This window comes from Ammodytes marinus (assembly GCF_949987685.1).
Source record: "Ammodytes marinus genome assembly, chromosome: 19".
NCBI classification, from domain to species: Eukaryota; Metazoa; Chordata; class Actinopteri; order Uranoscopiformes; family Ammodytidae; genus Ammodytes; species Ammodytes marinus.
The window spans coordinates 9,717,318-9,745,075 of NC_137223.1; the positions used below are offsets into that span (position 1 = coordinate 9,717,318).

General features: G+C 40.3%; 1 protein-coding gene across 2 annotated transcripts; it reads right to left on the bottom strand.

Moving 5' to 3' along the window:
• Positions 1–92: 92 nt before the first annotated feature.
• Positions 93–27,639, bottom strand: pals1b (protein associated with LIN7 1, MAGUK p55 family member b). 2 transcript variants are annotated; one of them, XM_080048375.1, is made up of 14 exons: positions 27,443–27,639; positions 23,566–24,054; positions 15,675–15,883; positions 12,664–12,741; positions 10,053–10,160; positions 9,218–9,379; positions 8,640–8,717; positions 8,233–8,416; positions 6,577–6,645; positions 6,363–6,434; positions 4,557–4,718; positions 3,770–3,972; positions 3,415–3,525; positions 93–1,045 (listed from the first exon to the last, which is right to left on the bottom strand). In XM_080048375.1, the coding sequence occupies exons 2-14, from the start codon at positions 23,900–23,902 to the stop codon at positions 869–871; spliced, it is 1,950 nt and encodes a 649-aa protein (XP_079904501.1). In that variant the 5' UTR covers positions 23,903–24,054; positions 27,443–27,639; the 3' UTR covers positions 93–868. The 2 variants fall into 2 exon arrangements, with proteins under 2 accessions (XP_079904501.1, XP_079904500.1); XM_080048374.1 differs by having other exon boundaries at positions 10,053–10,172.
• Positions 27,640–27,758: the final 119 nt, after the last annotated feature.

Here is a 27,758-nt window from a genome sequence, read left to right on the forward strand (position 1 = left end):
GATGTGAAATCAATGCATTCAGTATGTACATGGTTCACTGGTTCACATTATGTATCTGATTTTATTCACACTTTTCTAAGATTGTGCTTATGAATTCATAAATACCCTGCAAAGAAGCAATACTGTATTTGTTGAATTTACACTTGAGTGATAAGATGTTATGTTCATACAATACTAGTAGAAAAACAAATCAGCAGTTATTTGCAGCATGATAAAGTGAGAGTAATGATAACTGGCAAGAAAAAATACTTTAGATTTGAGTCCTGTTTTCACAGCGTAATTGAGACATGACACACAAAATAATACTGACACTGGTGCAGACACTTAAGATTCTTCTTCTGTGTTTCTGAAAGGGAGACGTTATGCTGTGTGATTCTGAGCGGCTTTTTGGCTCACTTGCTTTATCAGGAAGCTATCTTGTAATTCATGTGACGTTAACACTCTCCCAGTTGGGTGTACCGTTTTGTATATAACACACACAGTAAATGAATGTAACAATAAAATATTTGATCCTTTTTTGTCTAGAAGATATGTATTTACAATTATAAATAACTATTAAGAATAGTATAGAAATATTTCTATTTGCCTGATAAATGACTTTGCATAAAACTGAGATCGACAAAGAAATCACCCACAAAGACTCGCAAACAAAAAGGAAATCTAAGAAACTTGAGTCCGTTCCCTGCAACACGTGGTAAAGATCACGTCCTCTATACAAACGAGGAGAATGTGCAAGTGAAAATCCAGCGACCGTCAGCACTGTCCATCCTTCGTCTCTCTTGAATCAACGGGAATATTCATAGTTGCTCTTCTGTTGGTTTACCTCCTTTCATCCCAGAGTCTCCCAGAAGGTGAGACCGTGTCACCCCTAGCAGAGCCAGGAGGTGGGCACCCACTGTGGCTCAGTGTCCAGCTTCTCTATCAGCCTGCGCAGCTCGTAGAAAGCCGGCTCCGGATCCATGTTCACGATGGTGGCGTCGAAGAAGTGTCCGAAATTGTGCTCCATCTCCCTGGCCTTTTCAATAACCTCCTTTAGCTCTTCGGGCTGTGTACACAAAATGAAAATAAATCATTATGTACTGTAAATTAATGAATGTGCTGCATTGGACATAATGTATATCATTCATGATTATATAAGTTATTTGGTTGAAGACAGACAAAAGTATTATAACTTCAGTGAGTCAGCCATTCTGGAGAATGCTTGTTGTCAAAATCAGTGAATATCTCCTGATGATCCACTACCTGTAAGTACTGTGTGTGATCTGAAAATAAATACAGTGTAAATACACAGCCTAGGCTTTGTTTACGAGAGCCTGCAATGAATTTGCCTCCTTTTTCACAGACAAAATTCACAAAAATAGACAAGCGGTCACCGCATCAATACCAAGTTCAACATATGTGTTTTCCCTGTGCCCACTTAAAATCAATTCAAATAAAACGACAGAATTTTATCTGATCAACCACAAAAACCTGGAGGACATTATACAACACCTGAACTCCTCCTCCTGTTGCCTTGACATTCTGCCCACAGGCTTCTTTAAAACCGTTTTTATCTGTATGGCCTCAGATGTTCTACAAATTGTAAACATGTCCCTTCGCACCGGTGTATTCCCACAGGCCCTGAAAACAGCAGTCATTAAGCCACTCCTAAAAAAGAACAATTTAGATACATCACTCATGAACAATTATAGGCCCATATCTAACCTTCCATTTCTAAGCAAATTCATTGAAAAGGTTGTTTATCAACAGCTAAATAACTACTTAGCAGTGAACAACTGCTTTGATGTCTTCCAGTCAGGTTTTCGTCAACACCACGGCACTGAGACTGCTCTGGTTAGGGTCCTCAATGACATCCATTTAAACACAGACAGTGGCAAAAGTTCTGTCTTAGTTTTACTTGATCTTAGTGCTGCTTTCGACACAGTTGACCACAACATATTACTAGATCGCCTTGCAAACTGGGTTGGACTCTCTGGAACTGTACTAAACTGGTTTGAATCCTACTTAAAAGGACACAGAATACTATGTGTCAATAGGCAATTTCACATCCGAGCGAACAAATATTGAATGCGGGGTTCCCCAAGGTTTCATTCTTGGGCCTCTTCTGTTTAACATCTACATGCTCCCACTGGCTCAGATTATGAATAAGAACAAATTATGCTACCATAATTATGCAGACGACACACACATTTACATAACCATATCACCAGGTGACTATAGTCCAATTCAAACACTAAGTAAGTGCATTGAACAAATCAATGATTGGATGTGCCAACATTTTCTTCAATTAAACAACGACAAAACTGAAGTAATTGTCTTTGGTGCCAAAGAGGAACAATTAAAAGTCAGTGCAGAGCTTAAATCTGTTATGCTAGAAACCACACACCAAGCCAGAAATCTTGGTGTTGTCATAGACTCCGACTTGAATTTCAAAAAACACATTAAATCAATTAATAAGTCAGCTTATTACCACCTTAAAAACATATCAAGAATTAAAGGGCTTATGTCTCAGCAAGATTTAGAAAAACTTGTCCATGCATTTATCTTTAGTAGACTTGACTACTGTAACAGTGTTCTTGCAGGCCTTCCAAAAAAATCTATCAGACAGCTTCAGCTAATTCAGAACGCTGCTGCTCGAGTACTCACCAGGACCAAAAAAGTGGATCACATTACCCCAGTTCTGAGGTCTTTACACTGGCTTCCTGTCACTCAAAGAATTGATTTCAAAATACTGATGTTGGTTTATAAAGCACTAAATGGTTTAGCGCCAAAATATATTACTGATCTGCTGATACGTTATGAGCCGTCCAGAGCCCTTAGGTCGTCTGGGACAGGTCTGCTTACAGTCCCCAGAGTTAGGACTAAACAAGTAGAAGCAGCTTTTAGTTTTTATGCACCAAATCTCTGGAACAAACTCCCAGAGAACTTGAGGTCTGCTGCAACTCTCAGCTCTTTTAAATCAAGTCTGAAGACTTTTCTGTTTCCATTTTAACCTGTAATTTTTATTTTATATAAATGTTATTCATTCGCTTTTAAATGTTTTATTCATTCGCTTTTCTGATGTGTGTTGTGTATCTTAATCTTGCCCCTGTAAAGCACTTTGAGTGGCCTTGTGTCTGAATTGTGCTATATAAATAAACTTGCCTTGCCTTACATACCCATTTACAGAGCCTAAGCTGCTTATTAACACTGATTTTTTTTCAGTGCACTGCACACACACAGTATGGACGGGTCGTGAGGAGATATTCACTGATTTTGACAACAAACATTCTCTAGAATCGCTGACTAGAGTTCCTGAAGAACATTTTGTTTTCTGTGATAAATGCTTAATTTTCTCAACGATTATGCTTTTGTTATGCAAATGTATAAGCTATATTTTTGCAATGGGGATATGAACTTGTAAAAAGTGAATACCTTTGGGGTTTTCCCTTCTGTGGCCAGCAGGGTGCGTAGTCGTTCTTGGGAAGGAGGAGCGATGAAGATGACATAAGGCTTGAGGTTGGAAGACCTTAATACCTGAAGTGACTGACAAGACCAAGAACAGAGAAATACGAACATGTGAAATGGAACGAAAGAAAAATCGGAATTAAAATATACTAAAATAACCATGGCGTCTTCTTTACTGACTCTAAAAAGTTTTGAGAACAATTTGGAGATATGAAAAGGTGTAATTACCACTATGGTTAAGATCATCACAGAGGGATACAATGGTGCTTTGTAATGAACATGTCAGAAGGAAACAATGTTGAGAATGTTCACAGGCTCCTACCCTGGTGTGGAGGCTGAGCATACAGATGCGTCCTGAGTTGATGACGTGTCGTACTGAGTCGGTGCTGGTGCCGTATAAGTTCTTGCCGTATTCCCCTGACTCTATGTACTTCCCTGTCCCCAGGTCAGCTTCAAAGGCCGGCCGGCTCACAAAGTGATACTCACGACCATTCCGCTCATGTATCCTCGAGGTTCTGGTTGTGTCTGAGCCGTGAAAAAAAAGGGAACAGATCGATTTGATCCTGATTTCACAAATGTACATGTAAGAGCTATTTTAGTAGTCAGTTTGGTGCGGTCAAACAGGAGAAATGTGATGTTATACTTTAAAGGTGCACTTTGTAGCTTTGGGTGTGTCAGAGAAGTGAACATTTTAAATAGGTATGTTCTCATAACTGGATTAAACAAACTTTCCTCACAGGAGAATTGGATCCCTGGAACACTGTTTCAAGTTAGAAAGCTATCTGAAAAATTACTGTTTCACTGTTGTTGTTTACAGCAGCAGGGCTCACAGTTTTGTTTACATATTCTAGTCCTACGTTTGGTCACAGGAGGTGCCTCAAAATAATGTTTTTATTCATGATGATAGAATTATTCAATACTAAAAATGTCATTTTGCAAAATATGTTTTGTGAACTAACTACAGACTCTGCTAATGTAAACAAATCCCCTTCCCTTAAAGCTGCATAGTGCATCCTTAAAGTAGTAGATGTTATGTTACTCGTCTGACCTCAGGAATTTGAGTATTCATATTTTTGTGTCCCCATGCTTTGACAAAAACGTGGACTTACGTGGAACAGCAACGGCAAACTTTTCTGGCTCGATGGACAGAAGCCTCCGGCGCAGCTCGTCGTGGCCGCTGTTTGTGGGACCAATCAGAGCGATGGGGCGTTTTCTATTGGCCGGCTGATGATAGAGCGACATCTCCTCATAGGTCAGGATGTCTTCCAAGTCTGAAGAGACAGTAGGGAAGGGTTAATGAAAACATGCACAACCCTTTCTTTACTGTTGGGCTTCTGCTCTGTAACCAATGCCAACCTTTGACCTCTTAGCAGGTAACTCATCACAATATTCTTGCTCTGTTTGTACGAGCTAACAAACTTTATTTATTTTTATTTTTTTTTCTGCTTCATATTCAACCATCTCAGCAAATCAAATGACTTGTATAGTTGTTTCTCTCTGTGAACTAGGGTTGTCAGAATCTCGATTGTAAGTCGGACATCGTTCAGAATGACCTAAGGATCTTGACCTTTCGAAATTTAAGGAGGAATTATCCATTTAGCCTCAGCCCCAGGGTCATGCTAGCCTGGCTCCGCCCGCCTACCTACTTCCGCTCAAATTTAATTTTCCCTTCAGTAGTCAGTCTGGGGGTGCGGTGAATTTCTCAGTTTTCTCAGGAAAATCTACAGCCGTCCAATCAGCGAACAGAGCGAGTGGCTGAGAACGATGACGTCGAAGTCGCGCTCCAGTTTCAGTTGAATGCTGCGTTCCTTTATACTCGGAACGCAGAGATTTCCGACTTGGTAGTTCCGAGTTCCGACCTGTCTGTGTTCCAGTGCATCTGCTCGCGAAAGTATGGACGCCGACAACCTTTCTCGTCCAAATAACTAAACTTTAGGCTCTAGCAAATTACCGTTGCCAGGTACCGGACCGGTAGATCCATAGACCACAATATGTAGTGAAGTCGGAAATTTCCGAGTATCCTGTACAACTGGAACGAACCGTCAGAAGCCGGCTCATGACACACGTGATGAGCATACGTTATGCGATTGGTTGGCTAATCTAGAGTGGCACTGGGCAGATCCAATAGTTTTAAACTTCAACAGAGTTACTTGCAGTTAACTGCAAGCAGCTGGCAACTGCAGACATCATGGCAACTGCTGAAACATCAACCAAACTTCAACATCCTCCTGAAAACCCCAGTTTGCAGTGCGTGCTTGCTATGTTTTTCCAGCAAAAGCAGACTCCCACGGACACGTAGACCCCTTCTATGACTTCTCTCTTTTTATTAAAATCTTGTTTCCTCTTGTCTGGTGAATTGAGATTATTATTATATTTTAGAATTAAAAATAATTCAATGAGGTATCATGTCACAAAACCAATGATCCTAGACTAGACTAAAAATGGAACAACCATCTTTGCTAAAAAAAACAAAAAACAAACACAAAAGATCGTGAATCAAATCAAATGGAATTAAGGATTTGGAGAATCTTGAAACCGTAGTGTGAACCAATAACCCCGCTGGTGACAGACACCATCAGGTCCCTGCTGGGCACCTGTTGGTGCCTCCTGTGATCCCGTCTGTAAAGACATGACTAATCTGACCCGTGACACCCAAATCAGGACAAGTGGCAGTGAGAGCGCCAAGACATGTCATCTCCAGCTAACGAGTGGGTTTAATACTGACAATGTGGGACACTTGGAGGCCGCCCAGGACACAGACAGTCTTTTAACTGGTAAATGAGAAGCAACAGTTTGGGTTTTGTGGGTGAAGGTTGTAGCCTCTTAACAGCGGAGGTGAAGGAGCAGGAGGAGGAAGCACATGCTCAAACCTGCAACCCACATCTCAAAAGCGTTCCCGTAATGCGCAGTCTTACCGGTAGTTTTGCTGAAGACAGTTGCGTTCTTCTTTCGCTGTTTCTTGTTTTTCTTTGCTGACCAAATCTTCCCTGGAGAAATGACAAGTCAAAACGTTTTGCTTTAAAAGGGGGATTTATCATTTCACTTTGTTACAACCAAGAGTTCCTTTTGTTTGTGAGTCAGGGCGGATGCAAAATGTTGAAATGAGAACACCATAAAGTTTAATCTTACCTTGTTGCTCTCGAGTCCTGTCTGTTATGGTTTTCTTCAAGGTCTCTCTCTGTTGCTGGAAGCTTTTCCCTGAAAAACAGCAAAGCAAAGACAAAATAGATCAGCTATCCAACACTGTAAATATAAATACACAAATACAGTCTATCTTCCGTTTTAAAAGCCTGTATTCATTTGGAAGTTTTAATGGATTTAAACATTTTGGTTGGTGGTCAATAATATGTCTCTTTAGGTTCTTAAGACATGGCTGAGGAACAATAAAATGAAGGTGTTCAGGTTACCATTTCCAGTGCTTAACCTGTAGCGACAGGGTAAGAGAGGCCTTTAAATCGGCTTGATGTAACAGATGGGTGGTGTTTGCTGGCAGGATAAAGGTGCCAGGTAAGTTATAAATCACAGACAACTTCCGAGTACTTAACTGTTACTGTCGTCTCATGTCCTTCAAATGCTGGGCTTACACTAGAGGACTTTTAAAAGACTTTGAAAAGACTGAAGACTGAAACCCTCTCACATCTAAAGACAATTAACTCACACCTGAAGACAACTAGTCATTAGTTTTCAGTCGCAGAGTGAGATTTTGAAAAGACAGGGGTCTCATATTGCAAGACTACAACTAGATTCCTTTTGAGATTAATATTATTTACGCAAACGCGATAGTGATTATTTAATAAAAAAAAGTTAATTCAATATTCCGAGCGGGGGACTTCCTTTAGTTATTTGACCAGCTTTATTTGCTGATCTCATCCCCCAATAACTTTAACTCCTAACCCTGTATTTGATGGTAAAGTGTTTAGGTTGCGCGGCTGTCAGCCTGGATCTCCCGCCGAGGCTTCAAGGAAAAAGTGTCCGAAATAAGTCCCTGCATGGTCGCGACTAATACCGCTCCTCCTGCGTCGTGCTTGGTGCATGCGAGAGTGTGACAGTGTTTACGTCATTTCGCTTGAGCCAACCCCTTAAGACTAACGATAATATCAAACATGTTTGATAATGTCGGAACGTCAAGACGGGAAGAAGACTGGCTGAAATCGGGTTGGAAGACCACCATACACCAAACGACTGGGATTACGTATGCGACTGTCAAATCGCGTGAAAAGTCGTGTAGTGTAAACCCAGCATAAGGATGAAATTAATGATCAACTTGGCAATTTATATAATGGAGAGCCTTATTGATGTCTCTAGTCTCACTCTTTATTTTATATTTGTATCATGAATTTTACTCACTAACATATTTTTAAAAGGTGTAATCTATTTTGTATGTAGTATATTAAGGGGACATACTATATACTTGAGTTACAATACAGTGGGTTTTAAGGTCATAATCCATATCTTTTGTATACAACAACATGTCACATTTAACCAAATACCACTTTTATATACGTAATTATACATTTAACCATAGCTGTATATGATCCTTTTACATTTTTTTGTAGAAGTAGCAATTTGTCTTTGCGGTTGTTATCTGCTCTTGAGAAGCAAAAACAACATTTTAAAAAAAAATGTTTTTATCTCTGGATGTTTGGTTGTTCATTTATGTTTACACCTGAATTGTGTTGAGGTATGTCATGTATTTGTTTGTTTTTGTAGTAGTTTGACTTTTGTGGTAAAAAAAACAAAAAACAAAAACCCGACATTGTTATAGAGCCTTGTTGTGGTGCGTACCTGGAATGAGTCCTGCCAGGGGCTGGTTGTCCTCGTCTCCGTCCCTGTAGGCCTGCCACCAGTTGGGGTCATCCTGGCTGATGACGTGGAGGATGTCTCCCTTCTGGAAGGACAGGCCCAGCTCACGACACGGCACAAAGGGATCATCAGAAGGGTCATAGTCAAAGTAAGCCCGTACGTGCATCTGTGGACAGGGAGTTAACAATGGCAAGGTTAGTCATTGCATGCATGTAGAGACACACGCAACACACACACACACACACACACACACACACACACACACACACACACACACACACACACACACACACACACACACACACACACACACACACACACACACACACACACACACACACACACACACACACACACACACACACACACACACACGGTCAAGGACTTACCACAGTCTGTCTGTGAGGGGCAGGTTTAATCTGAGAGCTCGGGATGAGGAGGAAGGTCAGAGTGCCATGCATTTGTTGCTGTTGGAAAAGATGCAATGCAAAGAGTTACACATGAACGTTTTTTTTTTCTTCTTCCTTCAAACACCACCTAATGCTATTTCTGAGGCTATGAAGTAAGTGACAATCTGAGACTAAAAGTTCTTCGCCTTTTGTACAAAATCTAAAGTCGGCGCCTTGGCCTCTCAAGCCATACACATAACAGAGTCTCCCGTTTTCTTAAAGGATAACGATTCACAACCAGTCTTTTGGACACGCATTGTGGGTAAAACAGTTACTTCTTTCAACAGAAGATACAAGTGACACCACCATTCAGAATTCAATTCCAATGCCTTTTATGGCATAATCATTTACAACATTTTAGTTTTCAAGACATTTCAGGCATATGTACATACACTATACACACACTACAACAAATTGACTGAATTCCCAATGATTCAAGATAAAGTTGTGAGACTTCAAATTCTCAGGAATGATTGTGAAGAATCAACAGAGCACTGGATAACTGCTGGTCCTCTTACCAGCAAGTCGTGGACTTCATTGACGTGTTTCCCCCGTATAGAGACTCCGTTGATCTCCAGGATCTCGTCTCCCTCACTGAGCAGGCCGCTGCTCTCTGCTGCTCCGCCTTTCACCACCCGACTCACCACCACGCTGTCCATGTCGTTACGGACCGTCGCACCCTGATGGCCGCACACACAGACACACACAGACACACACATTATTTCACAAGACAAGCAATATGTGGACCTCAACACCTCAAACCTGGAATATTCTCTAAAATAGCAGTGAACACAGGGATACAAGTTTAACAGTAGAAGGAGAGGCTACATTAAAAAAAATAAAAAATAAATAACATACAGTGAACATCATTTTGTCAGCGCCAAAGTTTTCACATGGAGCTCGCACTGTCAGGCATATTACTGCCTTGCTGGTTTACGAGTACACTGACATTGACAAACCCGATAATAAATATGCGTGGTGGATTATAATGAAGGCTGAGAGTAAAGGCTTTTTTATTGGACATTTAAAACACAAGTATATACTGTACAATAAATAGCACATAACATGGACGCTTCAGATCCATTGTTGTCTTAATGGCTCAGTTGTTCTTTTTTTTGCTTTTTGTTGTTGTTGATCTTTTAGATAGCTGAATGCTGTGTGGATATATTTCCGTTTTCATTGTACTGTAATTATATACAATACCGACTTAGGTTATCCTCGTTTTCTCATTGCGCCTCTGAATGGATTTTCACAAGATCCGTGATAATGAAGTAAGAAAGCAATCTAAATATCATACATTATTACCAGACAGTGGTAGTGACTCAGAAAGACTAAGAAAAGATGGTGTCTCACCAGTGGAGTGTCGCGGGCCTTCTCCAGCCGCACCAGCTTAACCGTCTCTCCGACGTACTGGGTCACATTTTCCTCTGGCATCTCTTGCCCCGCCACACAGTCGTGGGCCTGCATCAGTGCCTGCCATGTAACACAAAGACAGAGAGACACGTAGAGACAAACAGCACGTACACACAGAAAATAGACAAAAACACACACAGGAAAAAGAAAAAAGAAGGTGGCGGCGTGAGGTAAAGAGAAGGAAGGCATAAACAGTTTCTAAATTGTGTCTGTAAAGATGTCATCCTTTATACCGATTATGGTTGTCGTGAAAATAAAATGATCATAAATCTTATAGCATGGTGGTTGATAACATGACACCCATGTATTAAGTGGTTTGTACTTGTCAGTGGGAAAAAGAAGATTCCAAAAATCATTTTCAACATGCACCTGCTACCGTAAAGCTCCCCCTGCCCCAATTCTTCATTTTATTTTTATAACAAGACCAGTCAGCTAAGCCATCTCTAAAGCCAAAAATATAACAGAGACCACTCCCTCACTTCATTTAATGTGACAAGCGCTCCATACCACACAATTAATAACCGTCGGTCCAAATGAGTTTGGCTGTCCAGCGGCAGAGGGGGGGACCTGAGAGAGCAAAGGCCGGGGATAAGCTTCGGCGTATGCACAATCCGTCTTAATCTCCCAAAGCATTTAGGAGTCAGGATTCACCGCCATCAATCATTAAAACACCTTGGGCTTACCATTCACGTGAGGTAAGAGTGCATACGAGGAAATTGTGAAAGTGAGAAAGTGGGGACTGGAGGGTACCCTATATTCCTCTCACACGTGTACCTGTCTCCATTAGTTTGTGGGTACAACGGTGTTTACCTGTACTGTGACTCATTTGATCCCTCTGCTCCCAGTAGACAAGAGGAACAAATATAATCTGTTCTGCTTTCTGGCCCACAAGCCAGAGTCAAATCCACGTTTCTTTTTGTAAAGTCGCTTACAAATATTTGTTGTCGTGGGTTGCTGTTATTTGGGAGTGCTGCCCACGCATTAAATAAAGGTAAGTGTTATTTAACTAGATAAGCAAAGGAGGCTTAATATATAGTTCTTCTCCCTTTGTACAATGAATGCATATGATATACTGTAGGAAGTTAAAGTATTTATATAAAAATAAATGTGAGAGTGATTTCAGAAGTAAGAATGTAACAGGGCTGATAAAGGTGGATGCAATATAATTCCCTTATTATTGTTGTAGAAATGGACATGATGAACTTTATCATGGGATGTCTATAGGCTATTTGCGATTGTTAAAGAAACGGCTTGCTTCTTTGGGCTTGTTTTTATAGGCCTGGTTGCTTGTTTATTTAGCGAGATCTGGCAACACTGGTCACATCACACCACGCTGGGTACATGGATTCAGCTCAGTGGAGGGGTTAACGCCAACAGGGCAAGGGGAGAGTTGGTAGTTCACACATGGGTCGAACATGCGACCCCCTGGCGCTTGTGTGGCTGTCACAGCAGTTATCCACTTGAGGTCTTTTCTCACCTTTCTGCCCCTGTAATGGATGATAAGCGGCTCATAATGCGGCTAGGTTTATTTTTTTTCTACAGAAGAATCACTGAAGCGTAAACTGACAATTGCAGTGCATCGGCATTTAAAGGTGGAGTCAGTGGTTCTGGAGATATGTTGTCAAAAAATGTTTTTGTTGAGTGAATATATCACGGTCTGCAACATGTTCGTACTGTGTGAGCTGAAAAAAAATCCAGTGTTGTTAATACGCAGCTTAGGCTCTGTAAACAGGCATGTTGCTAGCCACAGGAGGCCCCCTTTGTTTACATACCAGTTTTTTTCAGCACACACAGACAGACACAGTACAGTACTACAGAAAGTAGTGGATCCTAAAGAGATGTATACACTGATTTTGACAAAAAGTTATTTTGTCAACAAGCGTTATCCAGAATTGCTGACTACACCTTTATCATCTCAGATAAGTAAGTGTGATAAAACATGATAAAAACCATCAAAACAGACATTGGGAAGGATTTTTACCTGCTCCGCCATTGTAGGCATATAGACATTCACCCATCTGTGCACCGGCAGTGAGACGGGTGCCGGTTTGTAGCGTTCTCTCTTGTGATTGGACATCAGTTTTGAGATCCCCGAAAACTTTATTTGCCGATTACATGCAGAGCGGGTGACTGAGAGATCGGCTTTATGAAACGCGCACACTATGTAAGTGATCACTGTATGAATAAAGAGCGATTTAACACTTATATTAACATAAATAAATCGCTTACTACACCTTTAATAATCTATTATTCGATTAATCATTGCAGTTCTACAAGAAAGTTTAACATTTCTTGAAAGCCAGTCCCATTTTTTCTTCTCATTTGTACTTAACCCTGACTTCTGACCTCTCCCTGGGAGGTTCAAAAGAGCCTTTTACCCTGTTGGAATATGTACGGTATAAAAATTATTACATTTCCAGTATTCCAATTATCAGCATATTAACTAAATAAATGAGTTGGTCTGTTGGCTCTGCTGAACCTCACTGGTGATGCCTTACAATAATACTGTAGGTTGAGGAGATAAAACACAGCTGGCAACTTGAAATCTGACCTGGAATTGAGGATTGGTGAGCAGAGCTTTGAGCTCCAGTCCTTCCTTCTGTTGGCTGGACTGGAGAATCTTCTGAACCTGAAGAGGAACACAGACATACAGTAGCATGGTGAGGTGCAGGTAATGGCTAGAAAAGGGGGATCAAATAAAGTCAAGAACAATGTAAGAGTTTAGTGCCAATGAAGTAGCTCAAAGCAACCTAGAATTTTAAATTTAATTATATATTTAATTATATTTAACTTTAAACTTTAAAGTCTCAAGTACCTGGAGCCCAAGGCATATAAAGCTATCAAGAATTAAGTAATATTTCTGAAAAGACATTAAGACAACTTCATAAAACCGTGAAATAAATCAGTTTTTAAAGCTGCCGTTATTCCAGAAGCTATTTGAGAATAGTTTACCACCACAACTTCCCAACATTGGAATTGGAGGTGTTGGGTGCAGCGTCCAACAATTTCTGTAACTTTATGAAACTGATCGCTGTGTTTGGATAGCTTAGTGGAACGTTAGGAATACAAACTATTTTCTCTTTTCCTTCTTGACTATGACTGTCATTTTGTATATGACAACGTGTCATACACATACGTATTACGAACTAGTTCCTTTCTAACAATAACCCAGGATTAAGCCATGTGTCTAAGTACTGAAATCTGACATTGAACTGTTCCGACCTTGATTATGTAAGCACATTTGAATGTAGAAACAGGTCATGATTTACTGTTATTTGGTTTGTAAAGGAAATCCTGCAGTATTTTACTGTATACCAAATATTTGTTGAAAACCTTTATGCTCCCTGGAGGATGCATTAACTCAATGAACTCACGCAAACCTCAGGACTGGCAACTATACTCTCCAATAACTAAATATTCCAAACAAAAGACATCCAAAAAATGCTTGGTACACCATAAATATAAATCCTAAACCTACAGACATGAATAAAATCATGTGCACACTAATGAAAAGCTTTAAGTTTTTCTTGCTGTATAGCAGCTTGTTCAGTGCTAGCTTTTACAAGTGTGGGGGGGAAACAAAAACATAATCCACAACAGGATTCAGTTTTATTAGATGTGTGTTTACATGTGAATGTTGTATTTAACCGAATTTAACAAACATAATGCTGGAAAGCACCTATTTAAAGCACAGCGCGTTACACTTTTATTTTATTGGCTTTTCAGTCTTTCCACTAGATTCTTTCATCATTTGGTTCTTGTGTTGTCATTTGGTGATAAGTTGCTCGTTTGTGGCTTTGACTGTTTACTGAAACATGGCGGTATAGACAGTTTGGTGTTCTGTTGCGCTCTGGTGTCTTTCTGCCTCTGAAAGCTCAAAAGTTTGAAGCGAAGTTTGTCCATCACACTAATTGGAGCTCTGGGAAACCAGGTGACGCACTTTCCCCTCCCCCATTGGAGCGGCGCTGCAGCTCGGCCCACACTGCTGTAAGCTGCTGGAGTTTCTTTTCCTGGCCTTCCTGCGGTGTGCTGCAACGCTCAGCCAGCAGCAGCACCAAGGGCTGCGGGGGATTAGTCTACCCAATATCCAATCTGAGTGCCACACAGCACAGCCACTTAGTTTAGTCACACTGCAGCTCAAACTATTACGTGCTGTTAAGCGCTTCGGGAGCTGTGCGCGGTGGGCAAGTGCGTTCACCAACTTCCTTCACCCAACGTGTTGTGTGTGTGTGTATGTGAGATGGAGAATATCTCACCCAGCTCCTTTATCTTTAAACCACTTCTGTCAAGACTGGAATACCAATGCTGTAGCAGTGCTGCTTCACTGCTTAGATGTCCTTTGAATGAACTCTACACAGCTCACAGCTAGCCTGTTTTCGACAGAACAAGGTTGACTCCTAAACATCAGCCAAAAGAATTCACACTGCAGCAGCTTGACTGCCCCGAAAAAATGCTGTAGTACATTTGTTCATGTTACACCTATCAAAAGTTGACACTAATCCTAATTAGCTGCCTATTGTGGGTGTAAACTGTCAGTGTTGTATAGAGCTTCTAACCCAATTCATAGCAAATCACATCACAATTTCTGTCTTTTGACTGGGCTCTGTGTGACAAGGCTGCATGTGAACAATCGATGTGCCGAGGCTCAGCTCTGCAGGGACAAAAGTCAATTATTGCTGCTGTCGCCAACTAGCTTGTGTTTAGTCAACAAGGAAGTCAGTTGTGGCACATTCCTAGATATTCAAACATGAACAGTGTCAGGGTTCAGGATTCAGCACTGTTAACTGTTATTTAGAGGGGAAACAGATTCCCCTGTACACATTTGGTGGAAAGGGGAATCAAACAGAAGAATCAGATGAATCTCCCTGTCATGTTAAAATCTTTTCACCTTTTCTAAGTTGATGCAATTTTCATGCATGGTCTGCATCCAACAAATTCCCCTCATTTTAGTTTTCACTCACCTTGTTAACCACAAGGACAATTACATTTCATAATTATTCATACTGGCATGGCTGTCTATCTGGCAGCTTTGCTGAATTAATCATCACCTCAAGCAAAGTTTTTTGATGCTTGGTTGAGCTTGCTCATATACTTCACTCACAGGAGGTACGTGCCTCTAAATAGAAAGCTTAACAGGGTCCAAACCACAGAGTTGGCGAGCACAATCTTAGCGCGTTTATGTCTTTATGAGCAAACTGCCTCATCTGCCAGTCTCATGAGGTACAGAGTTTGTCCTGTGGTATCCTTAGAAATGTCCAAAACTTGAGTGAGTTATTTATTTTTCTTGGTACAAGAATTCTCTTTTTTCCCCAACTCAGTTTCTCCTGGAGCTGTAGACATTTACATTTACAGAACTTTAAGGACTAGCAATGTAAACTACATTAATACTAATAGCAATGATTCCACTGAGCTTTTCTTCTGCTATGTTAGAGACTTCCAGAGCTCAGAAAGGCGCAATATAAATCTAATGTATTATTATGTAAATTGCAGCACAGTCAGTGTGCATCAATACAATGTTTGTTTTCAACATTAACAAGGTTGATTCAGTGTGAGCATTAGTACCTCCAGGCAGAGGTCCTCTGCTTGTGCTGTGAGGGGGGAGTTGGGGCTGACTTTGCTCCTCTGCAGGGACACAGCGCTGTAGATAGTGAAGGCATTCCTGAAGTCCTCCTTGCTGAGCAGCTGCATGGTCAGCTCCACATCCTGCTGGCTCTGTGCATCAGTCAGGCAGTGCTGAGCCCACTTCAGGGCCGTCAGCCACTCCTCCAGGTCTGAGAGAGAGGCAGAGACTAGTGAGTAATGCAGATACACACAGGGGTCAAATGATGGAGGTCAAAGAATTCCTTTAAAGCCCCCTGTAAACCCTTGATTTGATTTGATTTGATTCAATTTATTTCAGACATATCAAACATACAAAACAAAATTAAAAGCATGGAAATACAATAAACAAATTATGTTTTCACAAAGAAAAAAAAAAAAAAAAAAATTATCTGTATTGCTGAGATATGCCTGAAAAGGAGCAGGAAGAAGTATACACTTATTTAATCCTACCCCTTTTCCATAGTAAAAAAAATAAAAAATAAAAATATTTATTAAATTAAAAAAATAAAAATATTTATTATATTCGCTTCTCTTAATCCATATACTTTCTGTACAATTGGCGATACTATATTATATTTGCCATTTACGAACTATACATACATACATACATACTACTTAATATACTATGAATTTTTTATATTTTATATATTTATATCATGCATATATCTATATTTATAAACAATCAATATATCCATATCTACATACATATCTATACCATCAGTAAATATATCCATATAATTATAATTTCCTTCTTACTTCACACCCTCATCCCTGTACCTTTTGAAAATCATTGCTTTGAACCTTTTTTTAAACTGGATCATGTTTGGACATTGCTTTAGCTCCATGCTCATCCCATTCCACAGTTTCACACCCCCAATTGAGATGCAATGACATTTTAAAGTCATGCGTACAGCCAGTGTCTTAAAGTTTAACTGTTGCCTCAAATTGTAACCCCCCTCTCGGTCAAAAAAAAGTTTTTGTATGTTACCTGGTAGCAGTTTATTTCTAGCTTTGAACATGATTTGTGCAACTTGATATTCAACCAGGTCATTGAACTTTATGATACGGGAATGTAAAAAGAGGAAGTTGGTGTGATCATAATATCCAGCTTTATTGATTATTCTTATGGCTCGTTTTTGTATTGTGACTAATGGTAGCAGTGAGCTTTTGTAAGTGGTCCCCCAGACCTCCACACAGTAATTTAAATAAGGTAAGATCATTGAGCAGTAAAGAATATGCAATGATTTTTGATCCAATATATGCTTTGCTTTACACAGGACTAAGATGCTTCGTGACAGTTTAGATTTAACATGTTTTATGTGAGGTTTCCAGCTGAGCTTATGGTCTATTGTCACACCAAGGAATTTATTTACATACAGTCAAGTGCGAAAGTTTGTGAACCCCTTGAACATTTTGGAATTTTATTTATTGTAACCATCATTAATTCATTTTTATCAATACCAGTATTTTTTATATGAAATAACAGATGTTTGTTTATCAATTCAACATTTTTCTTTTCCAGAAATCAATTGTTAAAACAGATAAAACAAATTATTTGACGAATGTTGTATGTGCAAAAGTTTGTGAACCCTGAGCTGCATTGCTTAAATGGAGCAGGTAAACACAATCAGATGGGCCAAATTGAGTCATGAAATGGACCAATGTAGTGAGAGATCTTTAGGGAAGAAATTGGGCGGCACTAGATACAACAGAGATAAAACCAGGTCAGTTTAGGCTCACCAAAGTGAACCCATACAGGTCAGACATGCTAAAAGGGGAAACAATCTCAGAGGATCTCAGGAATAGAGTTGTGATGCTGCACATTTGTCTGGGGACAGCTATAAATTATTTAAAAAAAAGTTTGAGCTCCATCGGTCCACCGTGAGGCAAATCATCTACAAATGAAGAGCTTTAAGAGTGACTGAACATCTGCCTAGAAGTGGACTTCCTTCAAAAATATCCACAAGCGCCACAAGATAAGTGATTTTTCAGTTAAAAGCCAACCCAAACATTACATCTGGTGATTTGCAGACCTCTTGCAGCATCTGGGACAGATGTGCATGGTTCCACAATAAGAAGAAAACTCAGTCAACATGGCTTTCATGGGATGGTTGCTGAAGAAGCCTCTGCTCTCAAAAAAGAACAAAACTGCTTGTCACAACTTTGCCAGAGAGCACCTGGAGATACCTGAAGTCTTATTCTGTGGACAGATTAGTCAAAAATTGAACTGTTTGGTCATAACCAAAACCGCCATGTTTGGGCAAAAACGCAATTCTGCCTACCACCTAGAGAACCTTCTCCCAAGTGAATAATGGTGGTTTCAAATTGTCTGCAAATCTCCAGGTGTAATGTTTGGGTTGGCTTTTACCTGAAAAATCACTTTTCTTGTGGCGCTTGAGGATATTTTTGAAGGAAGTCCACTTCTAGGCAGATGTTAAGTCACTCTTAAAGCTCTCCATTTGTAGATGATTTGCCTCACGGTGGACCGATTGAGCTCAATTTTTTTTTTATGAATTTATAACTGTCCCCAGACAAATGTGTAACATCAAAACTCTATTCCTGAGATCCTCTGAGATTTGTTTCCCTTTTAGCATGTCTGACCTGTATGGGTTCACTTTGGTGAGCCTAAACTGACCTGGTTTTATCTCTGTTTTATCTAGTGCCGCCCAATTTCATTACATTGGTCTATTTCATCAACCAATTTGGCCAACCTGATTGTGTTTACCTTGCTCGATTTAAGCAATGCAGCTCAGGGTTCACAAACTTTTGCACATACAACATTCGTCAAATAATTTGTTTTATCTGTTTTAACAATTGATTTCTGGAAAAGAAAAATGTTGAATTGATAAACAAACATCTGTTATTTCATATAAAAAATACTGGTATTGATAAAAATGAATTAATAATGGTTAAAATAAATAAAATTCCAAAAGGCTCAAGGGGTTCACAAACTTTCGCACTTGACTGTACACTCTTTCAATATTAACACCGTCAATCTTAACATTTACGTCATTATTTAAATTACAATTTCCAAACAACATGATTTTTGTTTTACTTAGATTCAATGACAATTTATTATTGTCAAACCACTTTTTTTATTTGCTCATTTCAGTTGTAATTAACTCCAGAAGCTGCTGCAAGTCCTCTCCCGTACAAAAAATATTAGTGTCGTCTGCAAATAACACGAATTGTAAAATCTTTGATGTTTTGCATATATCATTAATGTAGAGAATAAAAAGAATTGGCCCTAATTCTGACCCCTGGGGGACCCCACAGGCAATGTCCAAACAAGATGACATATGTTCACCCATCTTCACAAACTGTTGCCTGTTCTGTAAATAGCTCCTCAGCCAGTTTAATACAACCCCCCTGATACCATACCGTTCTAATTTATTGATTATTCTGTCATGATTTATGGTATCAAATGCTTTTTTGAGATCAATAAAAACACCGGCAGCATAATTCTTTTGGTCCAGCGAATTTGATATCTTTTCAATTAGCTCAATGACTGCTAATGAAGTGGATCGGTTGGGTCTGAAGCCGTATTGGCTGTCAGTTAGTAAATTGTGTTTATTGATGAAATTGTTAAATCAAAACAATCCTATGTATGAGTTAGGCATATTCATCCATATTAAAGATGGTGTCATTAAAGTTTGATGAACTTTACAGAAATTTGTTTTAGATAAAGCGGGTAAGTATTTTGAACCAATAGGCTCTGTGCACTAGAACCCGGAAGTCAACTGACGGTGTTGGCATTCTAGTTTCCGGTGTACTTACTGACTCTGTCCATACAGTTGAATTTCATAATATTTTGCTCCAACCAGCAAGCGGGAAAGGGATTTAAGTTCGATATTTAAGTTATTTGTATAAGTAAGAGGTTAAGTAAGTGGTGTACCGGATTTTTAATTAACAGAGTATTTTTTTTTTTGTATTTGAAACACCAACTGTCTCTTATTGTGCTTACTTTAGGCCTACTAACGTTACGCCCATCTCTTAGTGTCTAGTAAAGATCAGGGAACATTTGAAGTTATTGTCAGAGCGGTGTCCATGAAGAAAATAGAGAAGCCTCACAATTTGAGTGTATGATTAAGCTATGACGATAAGACAAACGTTAAACTAACCAAAGCCCGTTCCCACTGTGTTCATGGGGATAGCTGCGGTCATATTTTTTATGCAATACTAAAATATATAGGAGCTAGCTTTTTACACAACGGCACCGACAAAATAGGCAAGCGAGCCGCACACATAGACACATACGCCCAATCATCACCAGCAGCGAATTGCCTCAAACAACTAAAATAAAATAAAAATCATTGGATATCACAGCATAAATGAACTTTCCTATAAGCTACTCTGTCACCCCCAAAAGTTTTTAAACTCACCGTAGCTTGCAGATGTGCAGCAGAATCCTCATACGATGCGGACGTGTACCTATAAATCCCATGGTAAATCCGATAATATTCCACTTTTACCACGATTTGTCCGATGAAAGCAGCCTGCAGTCATTATTCCACGGGTAGCGTTGCATTTTTAAAGCGTGAGGACAACTTGATAGGGACTTCAGAAAGAGCCTGACAACAGCAATGTAATGTCTTATTCATTATTCAATTACAAATCTATTTTAATTCTGGTTGGTGTCCGAAATGCTTGAAAATAAAGTTATCCAATAAAATGTAGAATATTGTTGTCTCTAGGCAAAACAAATAATAAAAGGTTACAGCTCGCTCACTCATTGGTTAGGACTTATGATCATTTAGTAGGCTAAGTGACGGGTGAATCAGCCAACCACAAGTTGCTATTCACGATTACAGTGGACAGAGGGCCACTGACAGGTCTGACGTGTCAGTGAGCGCGAAGTGTGAAATGAATGTGATTCACGGCTGCAGAAGAATAAACTATATTGCTGCAAGCTTTTTTCATCGGACAAATCGTGGAATATTATAGTGGAATATTTGTGGATTCACCATGGGATTTAGCCTGCTAGCCTAAAACCATCGTGTTTGAGGATGCTGCCGCACACCTGCAAGCTACGGTGAGGTTAAAATATTTTGAGGGTTGCAGAGTAGCTAAATAGGAAAGTTCATTCATGCTGTGATATCCAATGACTTTTATTCTATTTTAGTCGTTTGAGGCAATGCGCTGCTGGTGATGATGGTGCGTGTCTGTGTGTGCGGCTTGCGTGCCTTCACTGTGTCTGTGCCGTTGTGTGCGCTGTAGGTTGGAGCTTTAGCCTGCTGTGATGATGGAAGTGTGCTTGTGTGTACATAGCAGCTGTTTGTCGGAGCTTGTTGTGCGGTGTTTTTGAACTATTCAACTATTCAAGTAATTAAACAACGTCGTGCTCAGCTCAAGATCCTCTAGGCCGGGGTCCGAGCCAGGTTCTGGGCTTGATGCTCGTGTTCTGCGCTCCCAAACGCAGGCCCGTATCTTTGATAACAACATAGTTGTTCCACTCAAACAACGATAGGACGTAGTTTGTAACTAGTACCCATCTACTCATATCAGTACTGATGATTAGATGGTCCTCAAAATGTCGGCTGCATACCTTTACTTTGTATGTGTTGTCCGAAACCTCAATCCTTTTAATCTAATTTATCCACTGCAGTGGAAGCTCAAACCGCTATTATATCTACTCTAAACTAAGCAACGTGTTTCACAAAAGTGTACATTCAACCCACCGGCACTTCATTGTTGTTTAAACAATCTCATAGGCTACATTTAATCCCCTTTTTCCAATGAAATACTCATATATTAGTTTATGGTTACCGTGGTAACTGAGACACCGGTATGCCAACACCAGGCGAAACCGGAAGTTCACTACTAGACATGTGCACAGAGCCTATTATGGCAGTTCTCTGCCTGAACGCTCTAAAAAAACAATGACTGTTGCCATGGAGACCTTGATACGGCTACGCCCACAGTCTCGTCAAACCGTCTAGAGTCTAGTCTATGTTTTTCTAACAAAGTTTTTAAATATTTATGAACATTTATTTTCAATCTGATTTTTGTAGAGCTATTTATGACTTCCAACTTTGATATCATGCATTGATGTTTTACTATATTAGAACAGGTTTACAGAGGCTTTAAGACCAACGTGTCTTGTGAATGGGAGTCTCAAACAAAGTATATCAACGGATTCCACCAGCCATTCCACCAAGGAGGTCAATGAAATGCTCTTGATTACTTTTGGAGGCACAGACATGTTAAGTGAAGGGAGACTGAACCCTGACGCCAACCCCACTGTTTTCTGGTGCCACCCCTGCTTCTCAGGTAATGACCTCATATAGATACTACATTTATCTGCTGTCAACAGACGCGACCAATCAACCTCTAGAGCAATACAAATACCCATGTATTTCTGACAGGGAAAAAGCTGTGTATTCTTTAAAAACTGTGGGCAGACATTTTACTGACAGGTGGGCATGGATACATTTTATAGGGTTTATTTTCTCCAAATACCTAAACTCTATAGTAATCTTCTTAATGTAGGCTATAGGTTTGAGAAAAGCACATTATACAGTTGATAAAATGAGGACTTAAGACCTACATCCCACCGAGACTGAAAGAAGGGTCACAAAGTCAAGTTGTACGAGGTAAGCAGGCGAAAAGGCCAATTTCCACTAGCTGCCTGTCCGGTCCTTCTCCGCTCTGCCAAGGCAGCGGATCTAAAAGGTTTTTACTGCACTGTGTGAGCTTCCACCCCGTCCACTGCACCGTCTCTCTGCTCCGGCAGTCCGGTGATATTCACTCGACTTCTATTTTTGCTGGATGCCATAGCTCGCCGCAATTTAGCACAGAAGACATCGAGAGAGACAGGAACACAGACGCCGACAAAACAATAAAACTTCTGTTTTATTTTCAAAATAAGACACTCAGTGTGTGCATAGAGACATTTTTGACACCCCCCAAAGTGGTGCTATGCCTCCCCCAAAGGAAAATCACCAGCACCAAAATTATAAAAATTGAGAATATATTCAGCTATATAAAACCTATCCAAATGTGTTTCTAGTTCAGCCAAATACAAGGCATCCTTCTTGTAGGGCTGGGTGATTAATTGCATTTCAATTTATATTACTGCTTCCCTTGATCATGAAAACAAAATCGTAATAAAACGATCATTGAAACTCTCCTTTCTCAACCCCACACCACTCTTAAAATTCACAAACTTTTCGCCTTTACTGTTGCAGTCGCGACCCCAAAAAAGTTGTTCCGTGTTCTTACCTCCCAAAGGCCCATTCTGAGCCAGGAAAAACCCTGCACAGGAGTGTCTTATTTTGAAAAATAACCAAATGTTTTATTGTTTTGTCGGCGTCTGTGTTCCTGTCTCTCTCTATGTGTTCTGTGCTAAATTGATGCAGCGAGCTACGGCCTCCAGCAAAAATAGAAGCCGTGCGTAATTCGTGTATCACCGGACAGTTGGAGCAGCGACGCAGCAGAGAGACGGTGAAGCGGAACTAGTGGACGCTCACACTCTGACTATGCTGTGTTCCATACTGTTGTAAGTCGGACTTCCTACTCGTGAACTCGGAGCAGGTGCATCTCCCCCAACTTTAGGGTCGGAAGTCGGAGGTTGCAGCTGTACAGTAGCATATTGGAGTTGTATGGAACGCAGCATAAGACACAAACCAGAGGAAATGTTGGACAGCCCCTAAATCACACAACCCTCCTCCACTCCTGCCCTCTGCTCTGCCCCCTCAATAGTCATTGTTTTGGCCCCTTTTGTTTTCACAGATTTGTTTTGTAGAATATCCCAGCTCCCTATTCTTCTCCGAGACCTCAATTCCGCCCCTCCTTTGTAAAGCCTCTTCGACCCCCTTAGAGGCCTTCTAACCCTTTACTCTTCTCCACTCACCAGCTAGAGGATCCAGGGTCAAGGCGTCCTTAGTGGGCTTTTCCTTGCTGTCGAAGGTGGGGTTGTCGATGCCCACCTTGGGATTCTGTGACAGCTTCTTGAGCCGTAGTGAAGCGTTGGGGTCTATGTCGTGCTTGCCTCTTCCTCCCTCCTCCTCCCTCCTCTTCCTTAGCTCCTCCTGGTAGTGTTGGATCCTCTCCATTTGGGCGCTGCTGCCGCTGTGTGGGGCTTTGACCAGGCTGCTCTCGTCTCCGGGACAGTCCACTGCTCTCTCCCTGTGGCTCTTGGCCTGACCGGAGGCCTCTTGCACAAAGCCGTTCATATGGGAAGTGATCATCCTCCCTGCTGCAGAAGCGTGTACAGCTCAAATTTACACACAAAAAAAAAAGAAAGTTTGCTGAGATGTGTTTACGAGGCACCGATGCTGAGACTTCTCAGATCAGGGGCCATAGTACGTCAGCAGAGGATGCACTCCCGTCATCTGTCATCCTGAAATACAAACAGAGAGTTAAAAGGAGTAGCCTGGTCGACCGATTTTTAAATAGCCAATACCGACTTTTAGAGAGCCGATATCACAATTAGGGATGGGGATCGAAACCTCAATTAAGGACCTGGTTCTGCTTTTTTCAAAACCCGAAAATCAATAACGTTTGAGCTGTGGAGTCCCGAAGGTCCGTAATGTTACATCTCGAAGTGGAGTCATGTCGTTTCAATCTAATTAAGTCAGCGTCCTACCTAATCACTGGTTACAGAAGGCTTTGTTTGTATGTTGTTAATTGTCCGAAAAAAATATTTTACTCTGATTTCATCGAACATCATTTTTTGGCATGCCTTTTTTTTTTTTTAAAGACATGCCAATTTAGCTTATATTGACAAGATTCCCTTTTATTTCCACATTTCAGAAAAAATTGTCATACAAAAAAGAATTGAATGTTAATAATTAACTGGCAAAGTTTCATGCTGATATCTATACATTCAATATCTATATCCACAGTATAAGTCCTAACCCTATTCACCAAGCAACATTTTTAGAAATATATGATAAAGTATATTCCTCGTTGACTGTCACTTCTATCGCCTTTGTAGGGAAACCATGAACAGAAGTTGAAGGGTTTCATTGTCAGATAAGATATGAACCAGTTTAGCTGATTCTCCGACAGAGTCAACGATAGCTCAGCTGACAATACTAAAGATAGTGAAAAGTCTGGAGCCGTGGTTGCAGACACATTTCCTTTTCCTATGTCTACTAGAGGAGATTAATGGCGAATATAGAGTTTTCTTTATTTCCCAATTATGTTTCTTACTCGTTGTTTGTACCTACATGAATACATCAGAGAACACTCAATCATTTGTATAGCTCCTGACTGTCATGTCTATGCCAATATTATGCTGACATCATTTAGCTCAATGTGTGCAGTCCTGACAGGACACAACTCATTACTTTTGCAAACATATAACTGCACAAATAATTGCCCATTCAGAGTTGTTATACTGTATAGCTTTTGGTTAAACGTTTTATAGCCAGTCTCCCAAGCACCTCTGATAACTAACCCTGATGGACAGCTACATCCAAATACCCACCTGTAGCCTACTGTAGGCACAGAAGCTGAAATAAAGATGATGCATTTCAATGTGAAGCCTTACACACAACAACCAGATCTGCCATTGTTTTGATAGATGTGGATTATAATCTATTTTAAGGGTGCTAGCTACATGCATTTGGTATGTGGGAGATGTTCACTTGAAGTTTATGTTTAAACTTTGATGTAGTAGTAATTTAAGTATGGGAAAAATGTATGTGACTATGTGTGCACATATTATGTCCATGTGTGGGTCATCTCATGATGTAACTAACTAGTATTGTGGAAACACTAAAAACCTTTGTGAAGAGAGCTAAATAACCCCATAACTCCAAGTACCAAAAGGTTAAACATTGCATTGTAATTGAACGCCACCTTTACGGGCTGATGTTGTCATACAGTCAAGTCATCCTCACAAAGCCAATACTACCTCCCCCCTTCTTTTACCTACTTCCCACACACAGCTAATTACGTCTGGGAGCTTCCAAACCCCTCCCCATGCACCAAGCATTTAGCGACGTTTATAGCGAGCGGCGTTGTACGGCTGACAAACAGGGGACACTGCCAGCGGGCCATCTGTTCCCTGTGGGCTGAATTAAGCCCGGGATCTCATCATGCCTACTCTAGATCTGTGGCCACCACCGCAACAACACTGGGGAGGGATGCTGGGAAGGGGAGGGATAGAGGATCCTTGGTTAGAAAGACCCCAGGGATTAATTCAAGGGTCCACCAGCACACCCACCTACACAATACACAGACCAGGAAAACAAGACAATTTTTCGTGGAACAAGTTTAGAGCCTATGCAAGATAATGGAGATGGTGCTGCATGCAAATGTATGCAAAACTAAATACAGGTTAACCGGGTCATGTGATATGTCAGATTAGATGGTGACAAACTCATATCAGCAAATGAACAGGGTGAGGTGACACTGAAAGGCCAAAAAACGCTTAATAGGCCTACTATGAAAATAACTGACAACACTGGCTAAAGATAAAAACCTTTTTAAAATATTAAGAGTAACAGCAATTAAACAAAGAACAAAAATAAATTGGCTGATACCTGAAGCACTGCAAATAACTAAATGGAAGGAATCATTCAATGAAATTCATAATATGGAAAGACAAACATTGGATAAGAATCTTTGTGATGTTTTTCATTCAAGATGGAAAGAGGCATTTTAAAAATGGATGGAATGTGATGAAAAATGTTGAGTGAAGATAATGTAATGGAGGTCACGAGTGTGTGTAAATGTGCGAGTGACCTTGTGCTAGGGGAGTGGCATCTGTATCAACTTCCAGGTCCAATCCAAATACACACTAATCCTTTTTGTTTGTGGACAAATTATTTGAAGCATTGATGAAAGTTTATGAGCAAGTACATATATACTCTAGACATTTAAATAATTGTTATCTTATGTGAGCTTGTTTAATTTTTTTTCTTTCTGTACACGTTTTTGTTAGTCAAGAAGATAATCCATTAGTAGTCTTAAAGTTAATATTAGTTGTTACAGGGACATGTCCCACACTGGTATACATATTTAATATAATATAACCATTCTTGTACATGAAGATTTATTACTATTAATAAACAATACATTGGCTGTGATGCCCCTTGATGATGATAATGATAATCTATTCCTTGGGATAGTTTCCCACATGGCCTAACAAATCATTTCCTCCCGTCTTTAATTCCAATTAAATATGGGATAATGGATAAGTAGCCTAAAAATAGATCGAAAATCCAACTAGTGAAAAGCTTGTGAAAAGTGTAAACTCCTCGATGATCCTATGTGTTGTTTGTTAAACTACTAATTAACACCTCCTCTCCAGTTTTGAATGTGTTATCATTGAAGTAACGGAAAGGACCCACGAAAAAAAAAGATGGATAAACTGAGTTTCGGTGGGATTAACCTCAGACAAGAGACAACAGACCACTGGCTATAATTAGCGACATGCCTGGAAATGAAAAACATCTTCATACATTAGTCATGTTACCGTGGTTTAAAAAGCTTGCAGCTACTGGCCTGATTTGAGATAACGTTCCTTCATTGAAGGAATTAGCGCTAATGAGTTTGCCCTATTGTGTAGAAATAATATTGAGCAAGTTTGCAAAGATGCAATGGGGTTAGGAACACGACGAAAGCACACATAACACACATTTGAAAAACACACGGTGAGGTAACCGTGTAAAACTTAACATGAATGAATGTTTATACAATAGCAAAGCACTTAGCCTACTTAGCCTGGCACCGCTAACTGCGTAGCTGTCCCGTCAAATACTGTGTAGGCTACTTACCACTTGAAAGGTAGCACACTTGATGGGTTTTAAGCCGCAAGAAAGTTATTCCTTAATATTCCAAAGAAATAAAAATGTGTGTTTTCTTCACAGATGGACGGTGGTGGATAGCAGAAGGTCTCTCCCGGGTCTTCAGTGGACTGAGCTCAGCCGCCGTACTGAGTTTTGTTCGGACACAGTCGGGACACTTGTGGCCATTGCTGTGAAACTGCGCCTTGGTGTTTTCTAGTCGTCTCCCTGGCAACACTGCGGCTTTACAGCGCCCCCTGTCTGTCACACACACATATTGACCACTTCTCCCAAAAAAATTGACTCT